At 39.5% G+C, this 23,776-nt stretch overlaps 2 protein-coding genes across 2 annotated transcripts in view; one reads left to right on the top strand and one right to left on the bottom strand.

Moving 5' to 3' along the window:
* The first annotated feature begins 238 nt into the window (after positions 1 to 238).
* The window catches only part of NEK5 (NIMA related kinase 5), a 100,245-nt gene continuing 76,707 nt past the window's right edge, over positions 239 to 23,776 (top strand). Inside the window, exons 1-8 of the mRNA XM_050766272.1 lie at positions 239 to 306; positions 1,689 to 1,759; positions 1,850 to 1,988; positions 10,295 to 10,391; positions 17,122 to 17,219; positions 18,906 to 18,989; positions 19,073 to 19,143; positions 21,510 to 21,596. Of these exons, the coding sequence (XP_050622229.1) occupies positions 1,872 to 1,988; positions 10,295 to 10,391; positions 17,122 to 17,219; positions 18,906 to 18,989; positions 19,073 to 19,143; positions 21,510 to 21,596 (554 nt within the window). The 5' untranslated portion in view covers positions 239 to 306; positions 1,689 to 1,759; positions 1,850 to 1,871. The remainder of the gene's footprint in view (positions 307 to 1,688; positions 1,760 to 1,849; positions 1,989 to 10,294; positions 10,392 to 17,121; positions 17,220 to 18,905; positions 18,990 to 19,072; positions 19,144 to 21,509; positions 21,597 to 23,776) is intronic.
* Positions 19,875 to 23,776, bottom strand: part of LOC126940470 (peptidyl-prolyl cis-trans isomerase NIMA-interacting 4-like) — a 1,058,238-nt gene continuing 1,054,336 nt past the window's right edge. The window contains exon 2 of the mRNA XM_050766385.1: positions 19,875 to 20,323. Within this exon, the coding sequence (XP_050622342.1) occupies positions 19,903 to 20,298 (396 nt within the window). The 5' untranslated portion in view covers positions 20,299 to 20,323 and the 3' untranslated portion in view covers positions 19,875 to 19,902. The remainder of the gene's footprint in view (positions 20,324 to 23,776) is intronic.

The raw sequence follows: 23,776 nt of genomic DNA, 5'->3' as shown, positions 1-23,776 counted from the left end.
AACGTTTGCGAAGCGTCTGGTGCACCGTAAGCAAGAGCGGGGAGCGCTACTGTAGAGTGCAACGCAAAGCAATCCCGACCCAAGGCAACGGGACGGTGTGGGGCTGGCTCTGTCGGGTCTCCAAACTCCCTGGCGCCTGACCCTGCCTCGCGGTGGACTGTGTGGACGGGTCCCCAGGCCATTCCAGCCTTGCGCCCCGCCCGCGTTTCCTTGCGCGGCTCCGCCCGGCCGCGGGGAGGCGCAGCGGCCCCGGGAACCCGGATCCTTCTGAGACGCTTAGTTGGCCCCGCGGAGCCGGCGGAGCAGGTATGCTGCAGGGGCCGCCCTTAGTCCTTGCCTGGAGCCGCCACAGGGCTTCAGGAACTGGGCAGGGTGGGGGAAAGGGATAGAGTCTCTGCCTGGGGCGGCGGGGGCGGCCCAGAAAAGGCCTAGCGTCCTGGGCGCGTCGGTCTCTATGGCAACGCTCCGCACGCTGAGCGCGGGTCGCGGTAAGCGTCTTGCCACCCACCCGCGGCCGCCTCCAGGGGCGGCCCTTAGGGGAGAAGGAATTTTCCTAACTTGGGGGCTTCCACCCTCTGGTGCCACTTGGGCGGGCGGGTCGCGGGCCCTCAGTTCCCAGCTGGTCACCCCCGGCCCCTAGTCTGTATGCGTTTCTCTCAGAACCCGGTCCTCCGGTGTCTGCAGCCTCTCCTGGCTGCGGAGCTGGTTCCCAGCCCACTGCAATCTAATTGTACCCACTTCCTACCCTGACATGAAATTATTCGAAAACAACCCCCCGCTCACCCCATTAACAACAACAGCAACAACAGCAACAAAACTGTATTATGCCCTAACTGTAGCATAAAGAGGAAACAGAAGGAAAGCAATAAGTAAGAAAGTACATATTTCAATCTGAAAATGCTTCGACACTACTACCCTTGGCAAAAGTAGAGAAGCGCCAGTAGCCGCGCCTGGGCAGTCGCCTGAAAGTGACGGCAGCAAATGCAGATTGTTAGGTCTCCGGGACCAGGGGCAGCGTGGCCAGTGAAGGGCGTGATTTTCCCAAATGGTGAACAATTCTTGGTAAACCTCCAAACCAAACAAAGTGCAATCAAGCCTTGATTTACATGTAGTTGCATTCCTCGGGAAAAAAAAAAAAAATCAGTGTTCATTAAAACTGCAAAAATACTTAGCATTTCGATGTAAAATAGAGTTTGATTCTAGCCACAGATAATTACAAACGGATTTTTCCGCACACATGAGTGTATAGGAAGACTCTACAAGATTGTAGGGCCGTAGGGTAATCCTTTATTATGCGGGACTGTCTCTCTCGGATCGCAGAATCCTAGCATCTCAGGCCCCAACCACCTGTCAATCTCTTGCCTCTGAATCTCGGGGAAACAGCTTCCCCACCCCCATATATTTCCAAAATTCCCCCTAGGGGGCAGTAAGTCCCCATTAAGAAAGGCTGGACTGTGAAAAGTACACAAGCCTAAGGACATTCCTGCTTTATAAAGCTGCCAAGCACTGGCTATATAGTATCTTTCATTCTCAGAACAAACTTGCAAAACAGATATTGTTATTCCGTTTTAGAAATTAGGAAAGTGCGGTTTTGCCAGGTTAAGTGACTTACCCAGGAACGCAGGGCAAAAGTGTATCAAAGCTGAGCTATGACCCATGTCTGACCAAGAAACTTTGTTTCATTTCAGTTGTTATCTGTGGCCACAAGGAAAGTTACTTGTCTCTGTCTTGGCAACGCTGGGAGGAAAGTTTTATCAAAGTGAGTTCTTTTACACTTTAGTCATCAATTTTCTGACTTTTTTAGTCTTTATGAGACATGTGTGATAAATTTACATTACTCTAATTCCAGGAACCTCACCCCATTGGAGACCATGGATAAGTACGATGTGATTAAGGCCATCGGGAAAGGTGCCTTTGGGAAAGCATACTTAGCTAAAGGGAAATCAGATAGCAAGCACTGTGTCATAAAAGAGATCAATTTTGAAAAGGTAAAGTTAAGAAGTTCAAATATCTGTTAATTTTCAGTGGATATTCAGCTGGCTTTTAATCCAATATAAAAAGGAAATTTTTATTTTTTATAATTACGAATTTTAAGCCATAATTGATTTTTGTTAATTCAACCTTCTAAGTCCGTTGTTCAAACACAACCAATGATCTTGTTTTTAAAAAGAGGCTGGACACAGTGGCTCACCCCTATAATCGCAGCACTTTTGACGGCCAAAGTGGAAGGATTGTGTGAAGCCAGGAGTTCAAGATAGCCTGGGCAACATAGTAAGACCCTGTCCTACAAAAAAAAAATTTTTTTTTTTAATGAAAATAGAAAAGAAATAAGATCACCTCTCTGTGGCTCCTATGGCCCTCCTTAGGGTGCCCTGAAAGGCCCTATGAGATGCCAGCCTCCTGTGTTGCCCTGACTTTTCTCTGTGGTGCACTTCCTCTCTCCTTATTCAGGTCCTCAACAAGGGGTTTTCTGCAAACATCCTAGCTAATGTAGCTCCCCAGCCACAATCACAGCTTATCACCTTATCACACCACCCTGGTTTCTGGTTTCTTTTTTTTTTTTTTTTTTTTTTCTTTTTTTTTTTTTTTTTTTTTTTAGGGGGAATCTCGCTCTGTCACTTAGGCTAGAGTACAGTGGCATGATCTCAGCTCACTGTAGCCTCCACCTCCAGGGTTCAAGCAATTCTCCCACCTCAGCCTCCCGAGTAGCTGGACTACAGGTGCATGCCACCACGCCTGGCTAATTTTTTGTATTTTTAGTAGAGATGGAGTTTCACCATGTTGCCCAGGCTGGTCTTGAATTCCTGAACTCAAGTGATCTGCCTGCCTCAGCCTCCCAAAGTGCTGAGATTACAGGCATGAGCCTCTGCTCCTGGCCTGGCTTATTTTCTTACTAGCATAATGCTCTGTAATTACTTTGCTCTCTTAATTATTCATTTGTTTATTGCTTGTCTTCCTCAGTATGCAGAACAGTTCCTGACACATAATAGATGCTAAACAAATTTATTGAGTGCACTGAATGAATAGAGGAAAACCATGTGTAATTGTTGGTCTAATGATTTTGGAAAATAAATATAGTTAATTAAAAATTAATCATTTTTGCTAAATCCACCTTAGTCAGTGTTTATGTCACCCTCTTTAGTGATACGTTCATTTCAAAATATATTGGGACAATAATGTCCATTGTTTGCTAGAATTAATTTTAAGGCAAGTCTTGTTGGTCAGCTTCTAGAGAATTTATAAATGAGAGTAGCATAAAAAGTTCCATACAAATCGTGTGCAAAATGGACTACCCAAGTTACACCATGTGAATATACTTAATGCCATTGAATTGTATACTTAAAAATTTGGTTAAAATGATATAAATTTTATTTTACCACAAAAAAATTGCAAGAAAACCTACCCAAACTGAAAGCTCAAGAGTAGATAACTGGCTTCCAGGGATAATGATTTATTTCCCAATATAGGTCTCTTTTGTGAATCCATGGCATATTCATAATAATGTCCTCTATTCTAGTCTAGCTTCCTTCCGTGACATTATTCTGCTCACTCTCTTTTGTTTATCTGACTGCTCTCCCTCAGGCTTATCTGTCTCTTCACCCTCTATATGTCCTCAACCATGTGTCCTTTTCTGACCTTCTCTTTCTGTCCATTGTCACCTAAACTGCCCCACTTCAGTGTTTACCACTAAGTAGATCACTCTTAAATCTGTCTCTACCCCTGACATCGTTCAGTACCCTAGTTCTGCATTTCTTCCGCCAGCTAGATAACTTCAGGTAATATCTGTGTCATTATTATTATTATTATTATTTTGAGATGGAGTCTCGCTGTGTCACCCAGGCTGGAGTGCAGTGGTGCGATCTCGGCTCACTGCAAGCTCCACTTCCCAGGTTCACACCATTCTCCTGCCTCAGCCTCCCGAGTAGCTGGGACTATAGGTGCTTGCCACCACGCCTGGCTAATTTTTTGTATTTTTAGTAGAGACAGGGTTTTACCATGTTAGCCAGGATGGTCTCCATCTCCTGACCTCATGATCCACCTGTCTCAGCCTCCCAAAGTGCTGGGATTACAGGCGTGAGCCACCGCGCCTGGCCAATGTCTGTGTTATTAATCTATTGCTGTGTAACATATTATCCCAAACTTAGTGGCTTAAAGAATAAACATTTATTATCTTGGAGATCCTGTGCATCAAGAATTTAGGATGATGATCATTGAGACCACCTTGGAGGCTAGGTATCACAATTATACCCAAAAACAAGTATTAATAGCAATTCTTCCTTGTTGTAAGCAGACCCACTTCACCTCCTATGTGCTGTGCTGTATTAATGTCATCAATGTCCTTATGGCTGCCAGCCTCAAAACGTTGGGATCATTTGTGAGCTTATTCCTTCTCCACATTCAATTATTTGGTAAATACTGTTGACTCTTCCTCTTCCTCGAATTTGCTTCAGTCCTTTTGTGGAGGGGCTGGATCACTTGGATCCTTCAAGTGGCTCCAGCCCAATTTTGATAATGCTCCAGCCATGCCCCCAAACCTTCACTGGGACAGAGGCTGTAAAGGAAGAGTTGCCTAGGTTTGAATACATAAAAATAGAAAATGTTCGTATGTCAAAACAAACACTATAAATAAATTCAAAGAAAACTGAAAAGGTGCCAAAAATATTTGCAAGTATTGACTTAATGGTGTTAACCTTTAATTAAGTCAATAAAAAGATAAAATCCATATATGAAGTCATCATACAAAAATTTGAAACTCATTAGAAAACTAAGAAATTGGGAGTTTATTCAAAGAAAAACCCCACAGATAAAGTTAGAAAACAAATGTCCAACAGTAGGTAATTTGTTAAGTAATTTATAAAAAACTAAGTGGCTATTAGAAATCATGTTGTAGGTAAAGCATTGACATGGAGAAAATTTCAATGTTTGCAATGTTTGAGAAAATGGTAAGTATAGAATGATATCATCTTTGTAAAAATATATATATTCTCCATATATATGTATACCTACAAATATGTTAATATATGCACAAAGAAAAAGAGACGCAGATTGTTATTATTGAGGTAGAAAGTGGGGTTTGCCTGGTGCATTTTTTTTTTTCTTTTGAGACGGAGTCTCGCTCTGTCGCCCAGGCTGGAGTGCAGTGGTGCAATCTTGGCTCACTGCAAGATCTGCCTCCCAGGTTCACACCATTCTCCTGCCTCAGCCTCCCAAGTAGCTGGGACTACAGGCACCTGCCATCACGTCTGGCTAATTTTCTGTATTTTTAGTAGAGACGGGGTTTCATTGTGTTAGTCAGGATGGTCTCGATTTCCTGACCTCGTGATCTGCCCATCTCAGCCTCCCAAAGTGCTGGGATTACAGGCGTGAGCCACCGCGCCCGGCCTGCCTTGTGCATTTCTTTCTTTCTTTCTTTCTTTTTTTGAGACAGGGTTTCATTCTGTTGCCCAGGCAGGAGTGCAGTGGCATCATCATAGCTCACTATAACCTCGAACAAGCCATCCTCCTGCCTCAGCCTCCTGAGTAGCTAGGACTGCAAGCATGCGCCACCACACCCAGGTAATTTTGAATTTTTTTTAGAGACAGGATCTTGTTATGTTGCCCAGGCTGGCCTCAAGTGATCCTCCCGCTTTGGCCTCCCAAAGCGCTGGGGTTACAGGTGTGAGCCACTGTGCCTGGTCTGCCTTGTGTTTTTATACTGTTTCACTCTTCAGAGAAGTTTTGAGACCCTCTCTAATTTGCTCCAAAATTACGGCTCCTATCACATACCCTACTTTTTTTTTCCCACTCCAGCCTCTGCATTTGGTTACAGGCTTGCTTATCCCAAGGTCCTTGCCTGCTGATCTCCCAGCATCAGGATCCCACTTGTTCAAGGCTGAGTTCCACCATACCTCCAGAATCCTCCCACTTTAAAGAATTTCTCTTTCTCTGTAAACTTGCGTAACTTTTATTGGAACCTCTGTTATAGTACTGACTGCTTTCTTTCTGGACATGCTTTGGCTGTTTATTTTGTGCCTTCTCCTCCTTATTTAGCTGTAACATGTTCTGTGAGGACTGAGTCCATGTGAATTTCGTGCTGGCATTCCACACAGCACCTAATAATAATGCTTGGTGCCAGGAGATATTCAATAACTTCTTATTGGATAGATGATTCACTGGACAGATGCTTTCCAGCCCTCTTGCTCTATTGCAAAGCTGGTATATACTTAGGAATTATAAAACCATTTTAATTCTATGTAAGGAGAAAATACTTGAGAGGTGAATCTCTATAAAAATGTACATTACTTCATTTCAGAGCATCTCTCCCATTCTTTAGTATAATCAAAAATTGACCATAGTTTTGTAATAGAGCACCAATTTTTTCATCACTTTACTCATGAACTACCCTTGTCACCATGCCATAAATAAGTAGAATCTTATATTAGACCTCATTATTCTTGTTTTCCGGTATCTCTTTATGTTGTCGAATTTACCTGTAACATCTGTCACAATACTAACATTTATTACTTCTTTCTTCCTATCTACTCTCATGTAGTTTTTCATTACTTCTTATCTAGAGAAATTTCTATTTCTTCTCTCTAATGCCTCCCTACTCCCTACACTAGACCCCAGAAGTAAATTGCTTATTTTCTTACAGGTACCAAAAAGCTAATATTTTCTGTTATCATCCTACCATTATAAAGCATGTTCTTTTCCTTCTGGACTCAAATAGAAGTGTTTTATCTTTCCTCAATTATGAAAATAAAAATGTTCATTGTAGAAATTTTGAAAGGAACCAAAGGGGAAAATAAGACCATTTAGAGGAAAATAAAAATAGCATATAACCTCTTTCTTAATCACTATGAACATTTTGCTGAATTTCTCTCTAGACTATTTTTAATATATAAATATATAAGTTATTAGAATGATTGGTGTCATGGTGGATATACTCTTTTTTTTTGAGATGGAGTCTCGCTCTGTTGCCCAGACTGGAGTGCAGTGGCATAGTCTTGGCTCACTGCAGCTTCTGCCTCCCAGGTGCAAACGATTCTCCTGCCTCAGCCTCCTGAGTAGCTGGGACTATAGGCACATGGCACTGTGTCTAGCTAATTTTTGTATTTTTAGTAGAGACAGGGTTTCACTATGTTGGCCAGGCTGGTCTGGAACTCCTGACCTCGTGATCTGCCCGCCTCAGCCTCCCAAAGTGCTGGGATTACAGGTGTGAGCTACCGTGCCCGGCCCGGATATACTCTTTTATAACAGTTTTTTTATTAGTAATATATTTTGAATATTTCGTCGTCTCATTCAATATTTTTATATAACGTTATCATATAATGATATTAAATGTTCACACTAATGATAAAGGGACTACCTACAGGGTGTCCATTGTATGTCACACCATTGTAAGTGTTTTATTATATATATCAACTCAATTTAATCTTCACAACCACTCTGAAAGGTAGCTCTCATTACTCTCACTGTACAAGTGAAAGAGCTGAGGCTAAAGAGGTTAAGCAGTTAGCTTCAGGATGCACAGTACTCAGCAGATCCATCGAAGTCTTTCTCTGCTCTTTCCATGATAATACGTTGCCTCCCTTTATTTTTAATGACTGCATAGCATTAAAGTGGTAGCAGGTTAAAAATAACATAATTTAGCTGGGCATGGTGCCTGTAGTCCCAGCTATTCTGGAGAATGAGTTGGGAGGATCCCTTGACCCCAGGAGTTAAAATCCAGCTTAGACAACATAGCAGAACTCTGTCTTAAAAAAAAAAAAAAAAAGAAAAAGAAAAACCTAGCAAAACAGCCCCTGTAATTTATTTAACTCTTTTTCTGTTTTCAGATAATTAAATTGTTTGGTTAGTTTTTTGGCTACGATTCAATAATATTTAATATGTAAAGTATAATTCATTTTTATTAAGCAAAACTATGTATATATGCTTACCTATATGTGCATGAATTAAAAAGCTCTATTAACAAAGTTATCCCTAGGGAACATAGTATTAGGTTGGCGCAAAAGTAATTGCGTTTTTGCCATTAAGAGTAAGGTTACCACCTGTGGGCTTTCATCTGTGGGCTAGATGAGAAAGAAAGAGGGAAGTTTCACTTTTACCTTATTCACTTCTATTTGACTTAAAACAAGCATGCATTATTAGAGTAACTTAAAAACTAGCAATAAAACACTGTAACAAAGTCTTTTGTATGAGAACTCTTCTATACACTTTTATTATTTTCTTTGGATAAATTTCTAGAAGAATTAGTAAGTCAAAAATAGGAACATTTCCCTCATGCCTGTAATCCCAGCACTTTGGGAGGCTGAGGCAGCTGGATCACTTGAGGACAGGAGTTTGAGACCAGCCTGGATAACATGGTGAGACCCCATCTCTACTAAAAATAGGAAAAATTAGCCGGGCATGGTGGTGCTTGCCTGTGGTCCCAGCTACTCAGGAGGCTGAGGTGGGAGGATCACTTGGACTCAGTGGGCAGAGGCTGCAGTGAGCCAAGATCATGCCACTGTACTCCAGCTTGGGTGACAGAGCAATACTTTGTCTTAAAAAAATAAAATAAAAAAGGAACATTTCTTCATTAGGATACAGATCCCCCCCAAAAATGAACATTTTAAAGATTCATATTATATTATAAAACTGCCTTCCCAGAAGGATTTTATGAATTTGTGTTCTTTTACCAGAAATAAATGAGTGTCCATTTTGCTGCTTTCTGGTCAATAGTGGTTATTGACATTCTTTTCATCTTTGCCAATTTCATAGATGAAATACTATATTACATTTTAGTTTTTATTCCTTTTTTTTTTTTTTTTTTTTTTTTTGAGATGGAGTCTTACTCTGTCAAACAGGCTGGAGTGCAGTGGCATGATTTTGGCTTACTGCAGTCTCCACCTCCCAGGTTCAAGACATTCTCCTGCCTCAGCCTCCCAAGTAACTGGGACCACAGGTGTGTGCCACCACGCCTGACTGCTTTTTTGTATTTTTAGTAGAGACAGGCTTTTGCCGTGTTGGCCAGGCTGGTCTTGAACTCCTGGCCTCAAATGATCTGCCTGCCTTGGCTTCCCAAAGTGCTGGGATTATAGGCGTGAGCTACCACACACCCAGCCAAATTTTGCTTTAGTTTTTATTCCTTTGATTACTGCATGAGATTGAATATTTTTTCTATCAGCCATTCTTATTTCTCTTGTTTTTTTTTGAGTTGACTATTCTTGTACTTTGCTATTTTTCTGTTGGGGTGTTTGCCTTTTTAAAAATTATTTGCCATCAATTTTTATATTATTATAAATATATTTGTCATATATGGTACAAATATTGTAACTTAACTTTTTGTTTGCCTTTTAATTTTGTTTATAATATTCTTTTGAATAAATAGTAGTTAGGACTTTTTTAAGTTGCTAAATCTATCTAGCTGATAGGAGTAATTCAGCTGTTTTTGTTTTGAAATGCCTATGTACTGACTATACAATTTAAATTGGGGCAGGAAACACTGAAGCTTAGAAGGATCCTTACTGAAGGATCCTTCAGCTGAGATGTAGGGAAGCTAGAATTGAGAATATTAATTTAAAAAAAATTCTTACGTCTTAAATGAGAATGAGAAATTTGGCCAATGTTGAAGACCTCTAATGGGTGGAGGCCCCATGGACATCAGAAAGGCGGGGCAGTCAGGGGCTGGAAGTCAGGGTAAAAATGACAAGTCAGCAAAGTATCAAGAGTGAGGAAGAAATGTAGAAACGAGGTGTGGCCACTGATACTGGCACCAAACTCCTTGGAAAGTATTGTCTGTAGATGATAAGTAGAACAAGAAGTACACCCAAATACTTCCAAAATGAAGTCATGCAAGACAATTTTTATTTGAAAATGAAAAATGTAGTCATCTTAATACAAAATTTTATTGGCCTGATTTCTGTAGGATATGACACATTTTCTTTTTTTAGATTGCATTTGTTTCTTCTCAGCAGTGATTGCTCCTGGAATGTTGCATTTTTATAAAGAATTCCTTTGCTACTGAAAGATAGATATTAAAATATGGCTCCATATGGCTAGATAATGAACACAGTACCACCAGTCCAACTTTTAATGTAGCAAAACTTCACCAGAAATATTTATTTTCTTGATGATGATTGTCGACAAACCATTGATGTGATGTAGGGTACTCTGCTAATTCTAGAAATGTTTCCTGCCATTGAAAGATCGGTTTCAAAGTGACATTAAAAGCCACTGAAATCCTAGAGAATTTGAGATGGAAACGAGCAGAAAGCATGTTCTTGAAACCAAGTTACCTTTACAGACTACTGTGTCTCTTCATGTAATTTAGATGCCCATACAAGAAAAAGAAGCTTCAAAGAAAGAAGTCATTCTTCTGGCAAAGATGAAACATCCCAACATTGTAGCCTTCTTCAATTCATTTCAAGGTTTGATTTCCTAATATTCTTTAACTATTTTTATAAAGTATAGGCATGTTGACATATGTAAAAAGATTTGTTCCTAAGGACTATGTATAAATTAATTTTTGTAGATGGGTCATTTCCCCATTTACTTAAATTGCAGCTTGAGACCTCTTCGTTGTTTCCTCTCTAGTAAGTTTTTGTAGACAGCTTTCTTATGTTTTCTTGTTTTTCTGCTTCTCCTTAATTCTCACTCTCCCAAAAAATTAATGACTGGCTTATTTTCTGCCTCTCCTTAATTCTCACTCTCCCAAAAAATTAATGAGTGGCTTATTAGTTTCTTTGCTCTAGTAACAACCCCCAAATTTAAGTGACTTACAATAATACACATCTATTTCTCACTTATATTACATGCTAGCTGTGGTAGGCTGGGGTCTTGAGTCTGGGGCCCAGGCTGAAGGAGCAGCTCAGATAAGGAGCCAGCTGTTCTCATAAGCAAAACAAGAGAGGAAAACACAGAGCCCACCACACTATCGCTCTCAAAGTCCTGCTGGGATGTGTGTGTTTGTGTGTGTGTGTTGGGGCCGTACTCTGCTTACATGAGATCCCGCATATCCTTAGGCAACAGATGGGGCTGATGTAATCCTCTTACAGAGAGCCAGCAAACAACCACACACCATAGCCTAGCACACTGCCATGTAGAGGGGAAGAACTTTAGGGAAGGAATTCCCTTCCTCTGTACACCTGAATACAATTCTGCCTCCGCCCATCACTGTAGTCCAAAGGTAAAAACTAAATAGTAAATGAAGGGGCATCTGTCAGACAGCATTCATTCACTGAACTGATACTTATTGAGTGCTTACTATATGCCAGACATTGTTCTAGGTGTCAGGAATATAAGAGTGAACAAAGCAGATGAAAATCCGTGTTTTCATGAAATTTATATTCTAGTGGGAAGAGATAGACAATAAACAAATCTACAGTATGTCAGGTGTGTCTTAAGTTGTGACAGGGCTGTATGTGCTGACAGTTTTATGACGGGTCATTCCCCAGCCCAGCCCCCAGCACTGGGCTGTTTTAAGAGTGATAAGTAGTTCATGGAGCAGAAGTGTTAACCTCGGTATCTTCAAGCATCATCAGTTGGGTTAAAGTCAGTCAGTAAATAAATACAGCCACTGTGTCTCGAGCATGTGCACTGTGCAGGGCACTGTGTTCCTTCCTGATTAAAACCACTACATTCAAAGTACTTCTGTGTGTATGGCCCTTCTTTGGCTTCTGGGTATTTAAAAGAGCTCTTGGGACTCTTCTGAGGTCTTCCTGGGAGCAGAACAGTACACATGGTCTGGAATTGGGTTGCATGGAATAACTTTCAAGGGGAGCCACTGAATAAAGTGCCTTGCATTCCTGTCCATTGGCTACTGGTAATGCTGTAAGATGATCTTTCTCTTCTTTATTTTATCTGAGGTTATTACTGTGACTCTCTGGCTAACTCCTGCTCATCCTCCGGCCTTTTCTGAACTCACAATTCAAATTACAGCTCCCTTTGGTTCTTTTCCACAGCTGTTGTACTTACATATGTCTATTTATATGATTATGAATTTGTTTCATATTTGTCGTCCTTTACGTAGTAAACTTAATGAATTTTGGGGCTCCATCTGTTTTGCTCACCACTTGATCCTTGGCATCTAGCACACACTGGCTGCTCAATACCTATTTACTAAATGAGCAAATGGACTGGACCACTTTTAGAGACTGGAGTATTTCCTTATACCATGTGAGAGTGATTTTTGAGGACAGTTTACCGCTGGAAGCTTTTGCAAAACTAGGGTCATTTTTACAGTGTAAATAACCTCTGCTGTGTTTGTTGATACTGTAAGTTTACATTTTCTTCTGACTCTTTTTAAGTAGAGCACCGCTGTGTTCAGGAAAGCTACAGCTATTGTGATGCCTTTGAGTTTTCTTGGCAGATTGCTGGGACTTGAACTACTGAGCTTATCTAAAAGCCTCAGAGGGCCTTGTAGCCTCTGTCTTTTAGAGAGTGTAGGTAAAGGCTTGCTTTCCTTCAAATGGCTTATCTCTGATCATAAGAACCATGGCTCTAGTGTTTGTCTATAGAAAATAGGATGTTTTCGGCCGGGCGCGGTTGCTCATGCCTGTAAACCCAGCACCCTGGGAGGCCCAGGCAGGCAGATCACCTGAGGTCAGGAGTTCAAGACTACCCTGGCCATGGTGAAACCCCGTCTCTACTGAAAATACAAAAAAAAATTAGCTAGGTGTGCTGGTGCGTGCCTGTCATCCCAGCTGCTTGGGAGGCTGAGGTAGGAGAATCGTTTGAACCTGGGAGGCGAAGGTTGCAGTGAGCTGAGATTGTGCCACTGCACTCCAGCCTGGGCAACAAGAATGAAACTCTGTCTCAAAAAAAAGAAAATAGGATGTTTTTATTGGTTTGAAGCAACATAAGAGAAATAATGAGAATGTAGTGATATTTTCCTAAGACTAAATTAATTCCATGTGAATTCCATCAATAAACATTCATTAAGTGTCTGTTATATGCCAGTCATGTTCTAAGTCTTGGAGATATATCAGCAGACAAAATAGGCAAAAATTCCCATGCTGTTGTATTTGTTTTCTATTACTACATAGCAAATGAACACAAATTTAGTGGCTTAACAACAACACATATTTATTATCTCTTGATTTCTGTAGGTTAGAAGCCTGAGGTTGGCTTAGCTGGATTCTCTGCCCACAGTCTCAGCTAGTTGAAATCAAGGTATCAGTTGGGACCGTTATCTGTGGCTCATGGTCTTCTTCCAAGCTTATTTAGGTTGTTACAGATTTCATTTACTTGCAATTGGGGTAATTGGATCATGGCTCACTGCAGCCTTGAACTCCTGGCCTCCAGTGATCCTTCTGCCATGGCTTCCAAAAGTGCTGTGAGCACTGTGCCTGGCCAGAAAGAGATCTTTTACATTTATTTAAACACAGAGTTTTATTTTATATTACTCTTATGCACACATAAAAAAGAAAATATGAGCAAACAAAGTTGGTTAAGGTATTCTAAAAATTATTTAGGCAGTGAAAACGTTAAGCCTGCCAGGTCTACAGCAAGTGATTGGAAGACGCCAAGGTCTGTAAGAAACAAACTTGATTTTATTTTTTTTTTTGAGACAGAGTCTCATTCTGTTGCCCAGGCTGGAGTGCAGTGGTACCATTACAGCTCACTGCAGCCTTGACCTTCTGGGCTTAAGTGGCCTTCCCACCTCAGTCTCCTGCGTACTGGGATTACAGGCATGCACCCCCACACCTGGCTAATTTTTGTATTTTTTTTTCTTTATAGAGCCAGAGTTTTGCCATGTTGCCCAGGCTGGTCTCAAACACCTGAGTTCAAGCAATCCACCTGCGTCAGCCTTGGCCTCCCAAAATGCTGGGATTACAGGCGAGAGCCACTGTGCCAAGCCCTTGATTTTTTAAAAGTGCATTTTAGAATGAATTAGAATAATTGTTTAATAAATGTTGGAACTTGACAAATAAAAAGGTTATTTAGTGCCCCCCAATTGTTTTGAAGTGTCGGTGATCCATGAGCTTTACAGCAGATGGAAAATTTGAGAGCATAAATGATTTTTCCACACATTTCCAATAAATATAAAATTAACAGTGGCTAATGGGGAAAATCCTTATTTTACAGTCAGAGATAATGCTAATTGACGTTAAGTAGTTTCTTTTTTTTTTTTTTTTTTTTTTTTTGAGACGGAGTCTCACTCTGTCACCCAGGCTGGAGTGCAATGGCGCAATCTTGGCTCACTGCACTTCCACCTCCTGGGTTCAAGCAATTCTCCTGCCTCAGTCTCCTGAGTAGCTGGGATTACAGGTGCCCGCCACCACACCTGGCTAATTTTTGTATTTTTAGTAGAGATGGGGTTTCACTATGTTGGCCAGGCTGGTCTCAAATTCCTGACCTCAGGTGATCCACCCACCTCGGCCTCCCAAAGTGCTGGGGTTACAGGCATAAGCCACTGCACCCGACCAGTAGTTTCTTTAAGATACCTCTGTCATGATGAATTTTGAGTCAGTCAGTTTCTTTCGCCAAAAGCCAGTGAAAGGTTGAGTGAGTTGGAGGTTGGTGAAAAGGAAGTGAGATGAAATCTTTTCTCCTCTGTTTCATTATTCTGATTCTTCCATGGTTTTGAAATTGCCATCCCTTCATTGCTGTGGCAGACCTTTTAATGACTGAGCTTCAATGATAAGAAACATCAATTCTCCTAAAAGTAACACATTCCTGAAAATAACTGATCTCTAGATATTAGGGCATATCAGGAAGCATCTTCTCAGAACCCTTCCTGGATCTCCAGTTTGCCTTGCAGGCACTTTCTCCTCACCCTCCAGCCTACAGTCTTCTTCACAGCACTTCTCACCCAATGCTGAGGGACCCCCCAACTAGACTTTGCCTCTTTAACAGTAGAATGGATGGCTTATTTGTTTTTTATTCCTACACAGCATTCCTTGCTTTTGCATGTCCTCAATAGAAGTTTGTTAATAAATGAATGGATCTGTCTCTTAAAGAAGAGAGGTGGAAAAATTGAAATATGTGAAAGAAGATGCATGGTTTGTGAATTAGAAGCAACCAAGGGTAGACACTGCCAGGTTACTGATATCCACAGTAAGTTGGTTAGGGTACTTTAAAGAGTAGAAGAGCAAAAGATTTGGCAAGAGAGTTTGGCATTTAGTAGGGACTACAGGGGAAAATGTTAACAATTGCTTATAAGCCTGATTTTGGCATGTATGTTTTTGTATGTTTTGTGTTCCTTCGGGGTTTTTTTTGTTTGTTTGTTTTTGTTATTGTTGTTTGTTTGTTTGTTTTTAATGAATCCACTCAACAAACATTTAAGCCCCTTTGATGTGCTAGCTACTGTTTTAGATACAAAAGAATGAAGTGTAGACAACCAAGTGAGTAGAAATCCTTCTTTTCTAACAAGATCCCAGCTGGTAGTTGGTGGGCTAATTAAGAAAGCTGGTTAAAGCGGAAAATCACCTGTTTTAGTCTATTCTAGCAGCTATAAGTCTATTCCAGCAGCTATAACAAAATACCATAAACTGAGTGGCTTATAAACAGCAGAAATTTATTTCTCACAGTTCTGGAGGCTGAGAAGTACAAGATCAAGGTGCAGGCAGATTCACTGTCTGCTGAGGGTTCACTTTCTGGTTCATAGATGGTTCGCCTCATTGTGACTTCACATGGTGGAAGCGGAGAGGGTTCTCTCTTGGACAGCAGTCCATTCATGTGGGCTTCACCCTCATGACCTAGTCACCTTCCAAAAGCCCTATACCTCCTAATACCATCACCGTGGGGGCTAGAATTTCAACATATACATTTGGGGAAGACAAAGATATTTAGATCCTAGCAGTTATGCAAACATATTTTAACATAAGAAGACATAATCATCCTTTGAGTGGAAATGGCCAGAAAAAAAAAAAGAAAAAAATTTTAAGGAAATTACAAGCATTTGTCAAAGGATAACTTCTTTTCTTTAATATGGAGCCAGTGTTTGTGGATAATCTGTCCTGTACAATCCTTTTAGAAATTTTCTAGTTGTATTTCATTCATTTCATTCAACGTTTAGGTCAATGGTTATTTATTTATTTATTTATTTATTTATTAAACTCACTTTTACTGAGTCCTCCAAAATATTCAGGATAGCTTTTGGAGAAATAATCACATCTTTCATTTTCTATTCATATTTCATCAGTTTATGTAAAGACAAGAATAACTCACTACAGTTCAAGAAAATTCAGAACTATAGTTGGTAGATTATGAGTCCACTGATATCGTTCTGAATTTTCTTTCTTACGTAAGGTATGCTTCTTATTTAGAACTTTTAGTTTCTTTTCTTTAATGTGGAGCAAGAATTTGTGGATAGTCTGTACACAATCCTTTTAGAAGTTTTCCAGTTATATTTCATTCATCCCATCAACATTTAGGTCAATAGCTATTTTTTTAAAAACTGCTCACTTTTACTGAGTCCTCCAAAATATTCAGCATAGCTTTTGGAAAATATCACATCTTTCATTTTCTATTCGTATTTCATCAGTGTCTGTTATAAAGACAAGAGTAAATGGAATAAACATATCTGGGAAGAAACACAATGATCTTGGTAAGATTCAGTTCAATTGGTAGGAGCAGAGGTACTTGGACATACTAGAGAACCTAGTAGTAACTAGTGGTAACCTTGATGGGACAATAGTAATGGAGAGTGTCCTGTAATCTAGTGAGTGGTTTAGGCAGAGGTCAGTTATAAGAGTTTCTATTGTATTCAACAACGTAGATGAATAAGTGCCGTATAAATATGGCTTTATGCCCAAATTCAAGAAGGGGCTATTAATTCTTCCTGGGGTGTTAGGAAAGACTTACAGCTGCTATTTTTATAGCAGATTTCTAATCTCTCAAAGGAATGTATTAATAAAAATAGCCAACATTTCTTAAACTCTTATTATCTACAGGCATTATTCTAAGCATCTGACAGGGATTAACTCATTTAATCTTTCCAACAATCTGAAGAACAAATTTCTATAATATTATTTCCATTTTACAGATGAGGTAATGAGGCACAGAGAAGTTAAAGTGACTTGCCCAGAGTCACAGAGCTAAGAAATATAAATGGTATAGTGGAATTAGAACCCAGTCCATTTTGATTCCACAGCCAGAACATGACTGATAAATATCTGAAATCCTTCCAGCACCAAATGATTCCTTTTCTTACAGAGAACGGCAGGCTGTTTATTGTAATGGAATATTGTGATGGAGGGGATCTCATGAAAAGGATCAATAGACAACGGGGTGTGTTATTTAGTGAAGATCAGGTAAAAACTTCTAATTTGCCTTTTAATTTTATGTATGTGTGGTCGGGAGAGAATTAAATTTATAGTGTCATAAGTAGTAGACTATGTTGATATAAAGCATGTGTTTTGGTAGAGAAATTCAAACCATAAAATAGTGGATCAATATTCTTGGTAGATTCAGTAGAACAAGTTTGCAATTGAACTTAAACTGAATTGTTTTTTAGAGTGAGATTTTCTTGAGAAAAGATAGTCTGTTTGGACAATCTCGTGTAGGATGCCTCTGAGATAAATCTTCATGGTTAAATAAAAACCTGAATGTGAGTGTTCCTTAGCCATTTAACATGTGACGTGTTTATAGCTTCACTGTTTTCTCTTTCACCATTTGGTGCTGTGTTTTAAAGTAGATATCCCACTTTGCTAGGGAGGATAGAAGCTTCTCTTGGCAATGCCTGTTTAGTTTTATTAGTTACTAAGAGGGGGAGATAAAAGATGAAGAATAATGGCCTCTCCCACTTTCTCTTTGCACAAATGTATTTCTCTTCTATACTCCAAGCCTCCTTGGAACCCTCTTGGGAGTGGTACTCATGAAGGAGACAGGTTTGTGTGTGTGGAGAGGAATCTGAATTAGCGCCTATATGATTGCTGGTAAGGCCATTGCCTCAGGAAGCAGACAGGAAAGGCCCACCATTTTTCCTTTGGCCATTTGTTTCTTTGTTCTATTTTAGCATTTGGGAGCCTCATGCCCATATAATTTCCTCCTAAAGTTTAATATTTTGAATATATGAAGGATTGAAGAATCAATATTTCTAACTTCTGTAAGATTAATCAAGCATTTTTTGTATGCTCATTTATATTATATATTAAATTCCATATTCATAGAAACTCTTTTTTCTTATCTAGGTATTATTTTGCCACATTTTATAAAAATGCTTCTCTTGACAAAATTTTGAGTTATATTTCTTTTTGTTGGGAATGAACTAAAATTACAACCGAATATTAATGTCTGGAATATGGCTTTATTCCTATTATTTTCCTCTTTCTGTATAATTTGGCAGACAAAGAACCAGTGAAATTTTAGAATAGTTTAAATAAATTTCTGTAGGCATAGAACACATTTTCAGAAAGAGGCTCATGGTCAACAAAGATAAAATAAAATCATGACTTAGAAATAAAATTAAACTTTAAAAGTAAAGTATTTGTTGGTTTATATTAGATATATTGATATTTTATTACAATTCCTAACAACCTCACAGATCCCTCATTTCTTCCTCTTTCTCTCCCCACCCTTGGCACCCTCCTTCCACCGTAAAGGAAGAACCAATGGCTCCCAGGTTATCAGGAAACAGGGCTACTTGTGTACTATTTACAATGCAGTTAGCACCCCAGGGTTAAGTAAGAAAAAAAGAAAATCATGAACGCATGTGTCTTTCCCTTGCCCCTACTTATCTTTTTCTGCGTGTGGAATTCATCTGATACCAGTGATATTTGGATTACTTTTCTGTGCCTCCATTGTTTTAGTTGTAAAATGAAAATAATAATATGATAAAGTATACCTATTAACTTCATTCCTATAAATACACATACACTATATGTGTGTGTGTGTGTGTGTGTGTGTATAATTTCTTTCTTTCTTTTTGCATGTTACCATGAAGACATTTCAGTGACTACCAGGCTATTCAGTGGCTTTGTTTTGTGTTCTCTCTATAGATCCTCGGATGGTTTGTACAGATTTCTCTAGGACTAAAACATATTCATGACAGGAAGATATTACACAGGGACATAAAAGCTCAGGTAACAGCTCAGAGAGAAGACTAAGACAGAATTGATCTTTTCTTGAAGTACCTCAAACAACATGACATTTTCTCCATTTATAGAACATTTTTCTTAGCAAGAATGGAATGGTTGCAAAGCTTGGGGACTTTGGTATAGCAAGAGTCCTGAATAAGTAAGTACTTTGAAAATAATTTTTCTTTCTATTCAAAATAGCCCAAATATGTATTTTTAGGTATCATGGATTAAGAAGATATTAAAATCTTGGTTGTCTAAATAATTTAAGTAGCTTTATGTAAATGCATTAAATCAGATGGTACTTTGAGATTAAAATTCTCAAGATAAATTGTGGTGTAATAGAATGATGTTGCTAATGTTCTGTAGTGTAATTCCAGTTTATCAAATATGGATGTGACTATAATATGCATAAAGCTAGAGAGAATTTAGTGAAATAGGCAGGTTTACACTTCTTAATGAAAAAAGTCAAACTCTGTAAAATATTTGAAGAGATTTATTCTGAGCCAAATACGAGTGACCAAAGGCCCATGCCTGTGACATAGCCCTCAGGAGATCCTAAGAACATGTACCCAAAGTGGCTGGTCTACAGCTTGGTTTTGCACATTTTAGGGAGACACAAGACACCAATAGGATGTACATGGGTTTGGTCCAGAAAAGCAGGACAACTCAAAGCTGGGAGGCATGGGAGGGAGCTTCCAGGTCATAGGTGGATTAAAAACTTTTCTGATTGGCAGTTGGTTGAAAGAGTCTATCTAAAGACCTGGAATTAATGGAAGGGAGTGTCTGGGTTAAGGTAAGGGGTTGTGGAAATGAAGGTTTTTATTATGCAGATGAAATCTCCAAGTAGCAGGCCTCGGAGAGAATAGATTGTAAATGTTTCTTATCAGATTTTTTTTTTTCAGTCTTTCATATGATTTTATTTTCTTCCTTCAACCATAATAATATGATATCCAAATTTTGTCGTAACCGGTGGGTCTGTAAACACAGGCTTCTCCATCCCACTTACAGGCAAGGCAAATGCTGCTTCTTGAAATGGTCCCACCATGGACCCTCTGGTCATCCAACCCAAGTCGCCCCCTTGCCTGGCTTTATCTTCACTATACTGTGAGGCCACTTCATTGAATCTCATCCCAGACTTTAACTTTTCCATGGCTTCCATGATTTTGCCATGTTTTTCACATAGAATGTGTCTGACCTTTACTGCATTGCCACCACCTTTGGGACCTTGAGCCTTCTTGTCAGCACTGTCACTCCCAGAGGCTGCTCCCCCTTTCCCTGCTTTTCCAGAACCACTTTTTCCTTTTGGCGGCATCTTGGAAGCTTGTTGTTGAACTCTTCTTATCAGATTTAAAAAGACTCTTAGTTAATTTTTTCCTGGATCAGGAAAAAGACTTGGAACCAGAAGGGAATTTTCTTCAGAATGTAGAGTTTCCCCACAAGAGATACCTTTGCAGGACTATTTCAATATATGGACGAAGAAACATGATGTGGGGTAAAATATTTTGATTTCTTTCAGGCCTGCTATCTGTCATGTGATGTTATACTAGAGTCAGGCTGGACTTTGGTATCTTATTGCTACAAGGAGTCTGCTTTGTCAGTCTTAAGGTCTGTTTTAGTGTTAATGCCAGTCAGCTGTGCCTGAATTCCAAAGGGGAGGAGGAAATAATGAGGCATGTCCAACCCTGCTCCCCATCATGGCCTGAACCGGTTTTTCGCGTTAACTTTGGAATGTCCTTGGCCAAAGGGAGGGTTTATGAGTTGGTTGGGGGGCTCAGAATTTTATTTTTGGTTTACACACTTTCTAGCAGATTAAATTGGTGCACCTGTTTGGAAGACAATTTGGTGGCAATATATATCAAGAGATTTTTAAATATTCTATTTCATTTGTTCCAAGGGAATAATTTGAAATTTGGAATAATGTAAATGCCTAAATAATTGGGAAATGGTTAAATTTAATGAAGCTTGGCCTGACCATGTACCTGAATATATCATAAACATTTATGGTTTTGAAGACTTCTTGATAACTTTGTTATACTACGTAAAGAAAATGGAATTCTGAATTTTAAATACATTGTGATCACAGTTACATGAAAAATATGTGTGGAAAAAAGACAGGAAGGAAATATATCAGAATTTTAACAATAGTTGTTTTAGGTGCTAAGATTCTGGGTAACTTTTTTCTCCCTTATTCATTTTTGTATTTTCCAAGTTTTAAATCATGAAGTTGCAATTTGATAATCTCTACATCTGAGAGATTTTTATAACATGACAATTGCATCTCTTTGTGGAGTCTTTAAGCCATAAAAAATATATGTGTAAATTTTTGGGAGGTGAATTGTAAGTTTAAAAATCAGCTGATTTAGTTACTCTATCAACATACAGTGTTTTGCTTTCTTCTAACACATGTATGCATCAAATCTTGTGTTATCCATTTTCACATTTTTTCTTGCATGTCCATGTCTTAAGGCTTTTCTTACTCCAATAAAAATTCATACTGATTTATTATTTAATATAATTTACTAGTTCCATGGAACTTGCTCGAACTTGTATTGGAACACCTTACTACCTGTCCCCAGAGATCTGTCAGAATAAACCCTACAACAATAAAACGTAAGTTGCTGACTCTTAGTTTGAAAGTGTCAGTAAAATCCGATGGATGACACTGAATGAAGATTCCAGAAACTAAAATTCAAATCTCTTCTTTCTTTCTCATGGTACTTTTGTAATTTCATTTTCTTCATGTGTGAAATTGTTCCCGGACCAAACAGGGTTGGGCTGCTATTTCTCATGGTCCAATAACGAGATGCAGATGAACTGGGGAGGAACCGAGTTTTCATTTCTGTAACTGGTACAGGGAGAAGGCCTGGAAATTATCGCCGGACCAGCTCAAAATTACAAAGTTTTTCAGAGCTTATACACCTTCTAAGCTATATGTCTATGTGTAAGTGTGCATTCATTTAAAGACATAGTGATTAACTCCTTTTAGTCTGTAACTAAGGTCTGAGTCCTGAAGACTTTCTTCTAGAGCCTCAGTAAGCTTACTTAATCTAAATGGGTCTAGGTACTGGGGTGATTACCCTTATTTTGTCTGCTGCTAAATCATGGAGGTTTAGGCAGTTCTTTCAGACCTCCAATAAACTTGTTTGTGGAGGCCTGGGGAGTTTCTTCAGACCCCCAATAAAACTTGTTTAATCTTAAATGGCTCCTGTTAAGAATTCCTTTGTTATTTTATCATGCTTTAAGGCCCAGGAAAGGCCTAGGCAAAACTCTTGATGGGCTTTTTTACATTACAGCCTTTGTATAAGGGCACTGGCTTTTTTTTTTTTTTTTTTTTGAGACAGAGTCTTGCTCTTGTCACCCAGGCTAGAGTGCAATGTCATGATCTCGGCTCACTACAACCTCTGCCTCCCAGGTTCAAGCAATTCTCCTGCCTCAGCCTCCTGAGTATCTGGGATTACAGGCGCCTGCCACCATGCCTGGCTAAAGTTTTGTATTTTTAGTAGAGACGGGATTTCACCATGTTGTCCAGGCTGGTCTCAAATTCCTGACCTTGTGATCTGCCCGCCTCAGCCTCCCAAAGTGTTGAGATTACAGGTGTGAGCCACTGTGCCTGGCCGGGCACTGGCTTTTTTAGCTTTTAATATTTAACTTCACCACTCAGTCAGTACAGAAACAGTTATGATGGAGGCCTGCGTTAGTAAGACCTGGCCTGCCACACAATGGGGATCCCAGTGACTATCTCTGAGCAGTGTTACCTGAAGGTTTCGAACTTGTTTAGAAGAAAGCCATTTCTCTTCATTTAAAGATACAAGTGGTATAAAAAATAACATTGCAAATTGCAGTCACTGTGACATCCATTTTTGTATTATATGTTCATACCTTTGAAGCACTGTTTAGTCTATTGCAAGAAAAGATTGAAGAGGATGAAGTAGAAGACAGTGTGATCTGGTGACCGCTCACTGGATTAGGAGCTAGGAATCCTAGTCTTGGCTAACTTGACCAAGTCTTGACCTCTGTGGGCCTCAGGTTCCTAACTCATAACAATGAAAGTATTGACTAGGTAATCTTCAAGGTATCTTCCAGCTTTAAAACCCAGTTAGTTTTTATGTATGTGATATCAGAGTCTGATTCTCAGCAGTAATTTTTTTTTTCTTTTTTTTTTGAGATGGAGTCTGGCTCTGTCACCCAGGCTGGAGTGCAGTGGCGTGATCTCAGCTGACTGCAACCTCTGCCTCCCAGGTTCAAGCAATTCTCTTGCCTCAGCCTCCCAAGTACCTGGAACTGCAGGCACGTGCCACCATGCCCCGCTAATATTTTGTATTTTTAGTAGAAACGGGGTTTCACCATATTGGCCAGGCTGGTCTTGAATTCCTGACCTCAGGTGATCTGCCTGCCTCAGGCTCTCAAAGTGCTGGGATTACAGGTGTGAGCCACTGCACCTGGCGCTCAGCAGTAATATTAATGTATACCACAAGAAAAGGTGAAGAGGAGCTTTTGCTTCCTATAAGGAGAAGGAAAAAACTTTCATTTTTCAAAGCTGGCTGCCATTGAACAAGTTGGCGATAAAGAAGACTGAGTTCCCTTTGGAAGTTAGTTGTCCTTTTGTGTAGGAAAAAATGCCCGAGAGATACTTGGCTATTGGACTTTGAAGGAGATAAATGAAAGGCAAAGTTCAGGTGGTAGAGATTTACAAAAAGAATAGTAAGAATTTCTCTGCCTAATAAAATAACAGGGTTTTTTTTTTTTTTTTTTGAGACATCCCCTGGCACCAAGGAGTTTGGCCTCAAGTT

The sequence above is a fragment of the Macaca thibetana genome, chromosome 17 (assembly GCF_024542745.1).
Source record: "Macaca thibetana thibetana isolate TM-01 chromosome 17, ASM2454274v1, whole genome shotgun sequence".
NCBI classification, from domain to species: domain Eukaryota; kingdom Metazoa; phylum Chordata; class Mammalia; order Primates; family Cercopithecidae; genus Macaca; species Macaca thibetana.
The sequence above is the reverse complement of the archived record's forward strand: the minus strand, read 5'-3'. Positions and strand labels throughout refer to the sequence as shown.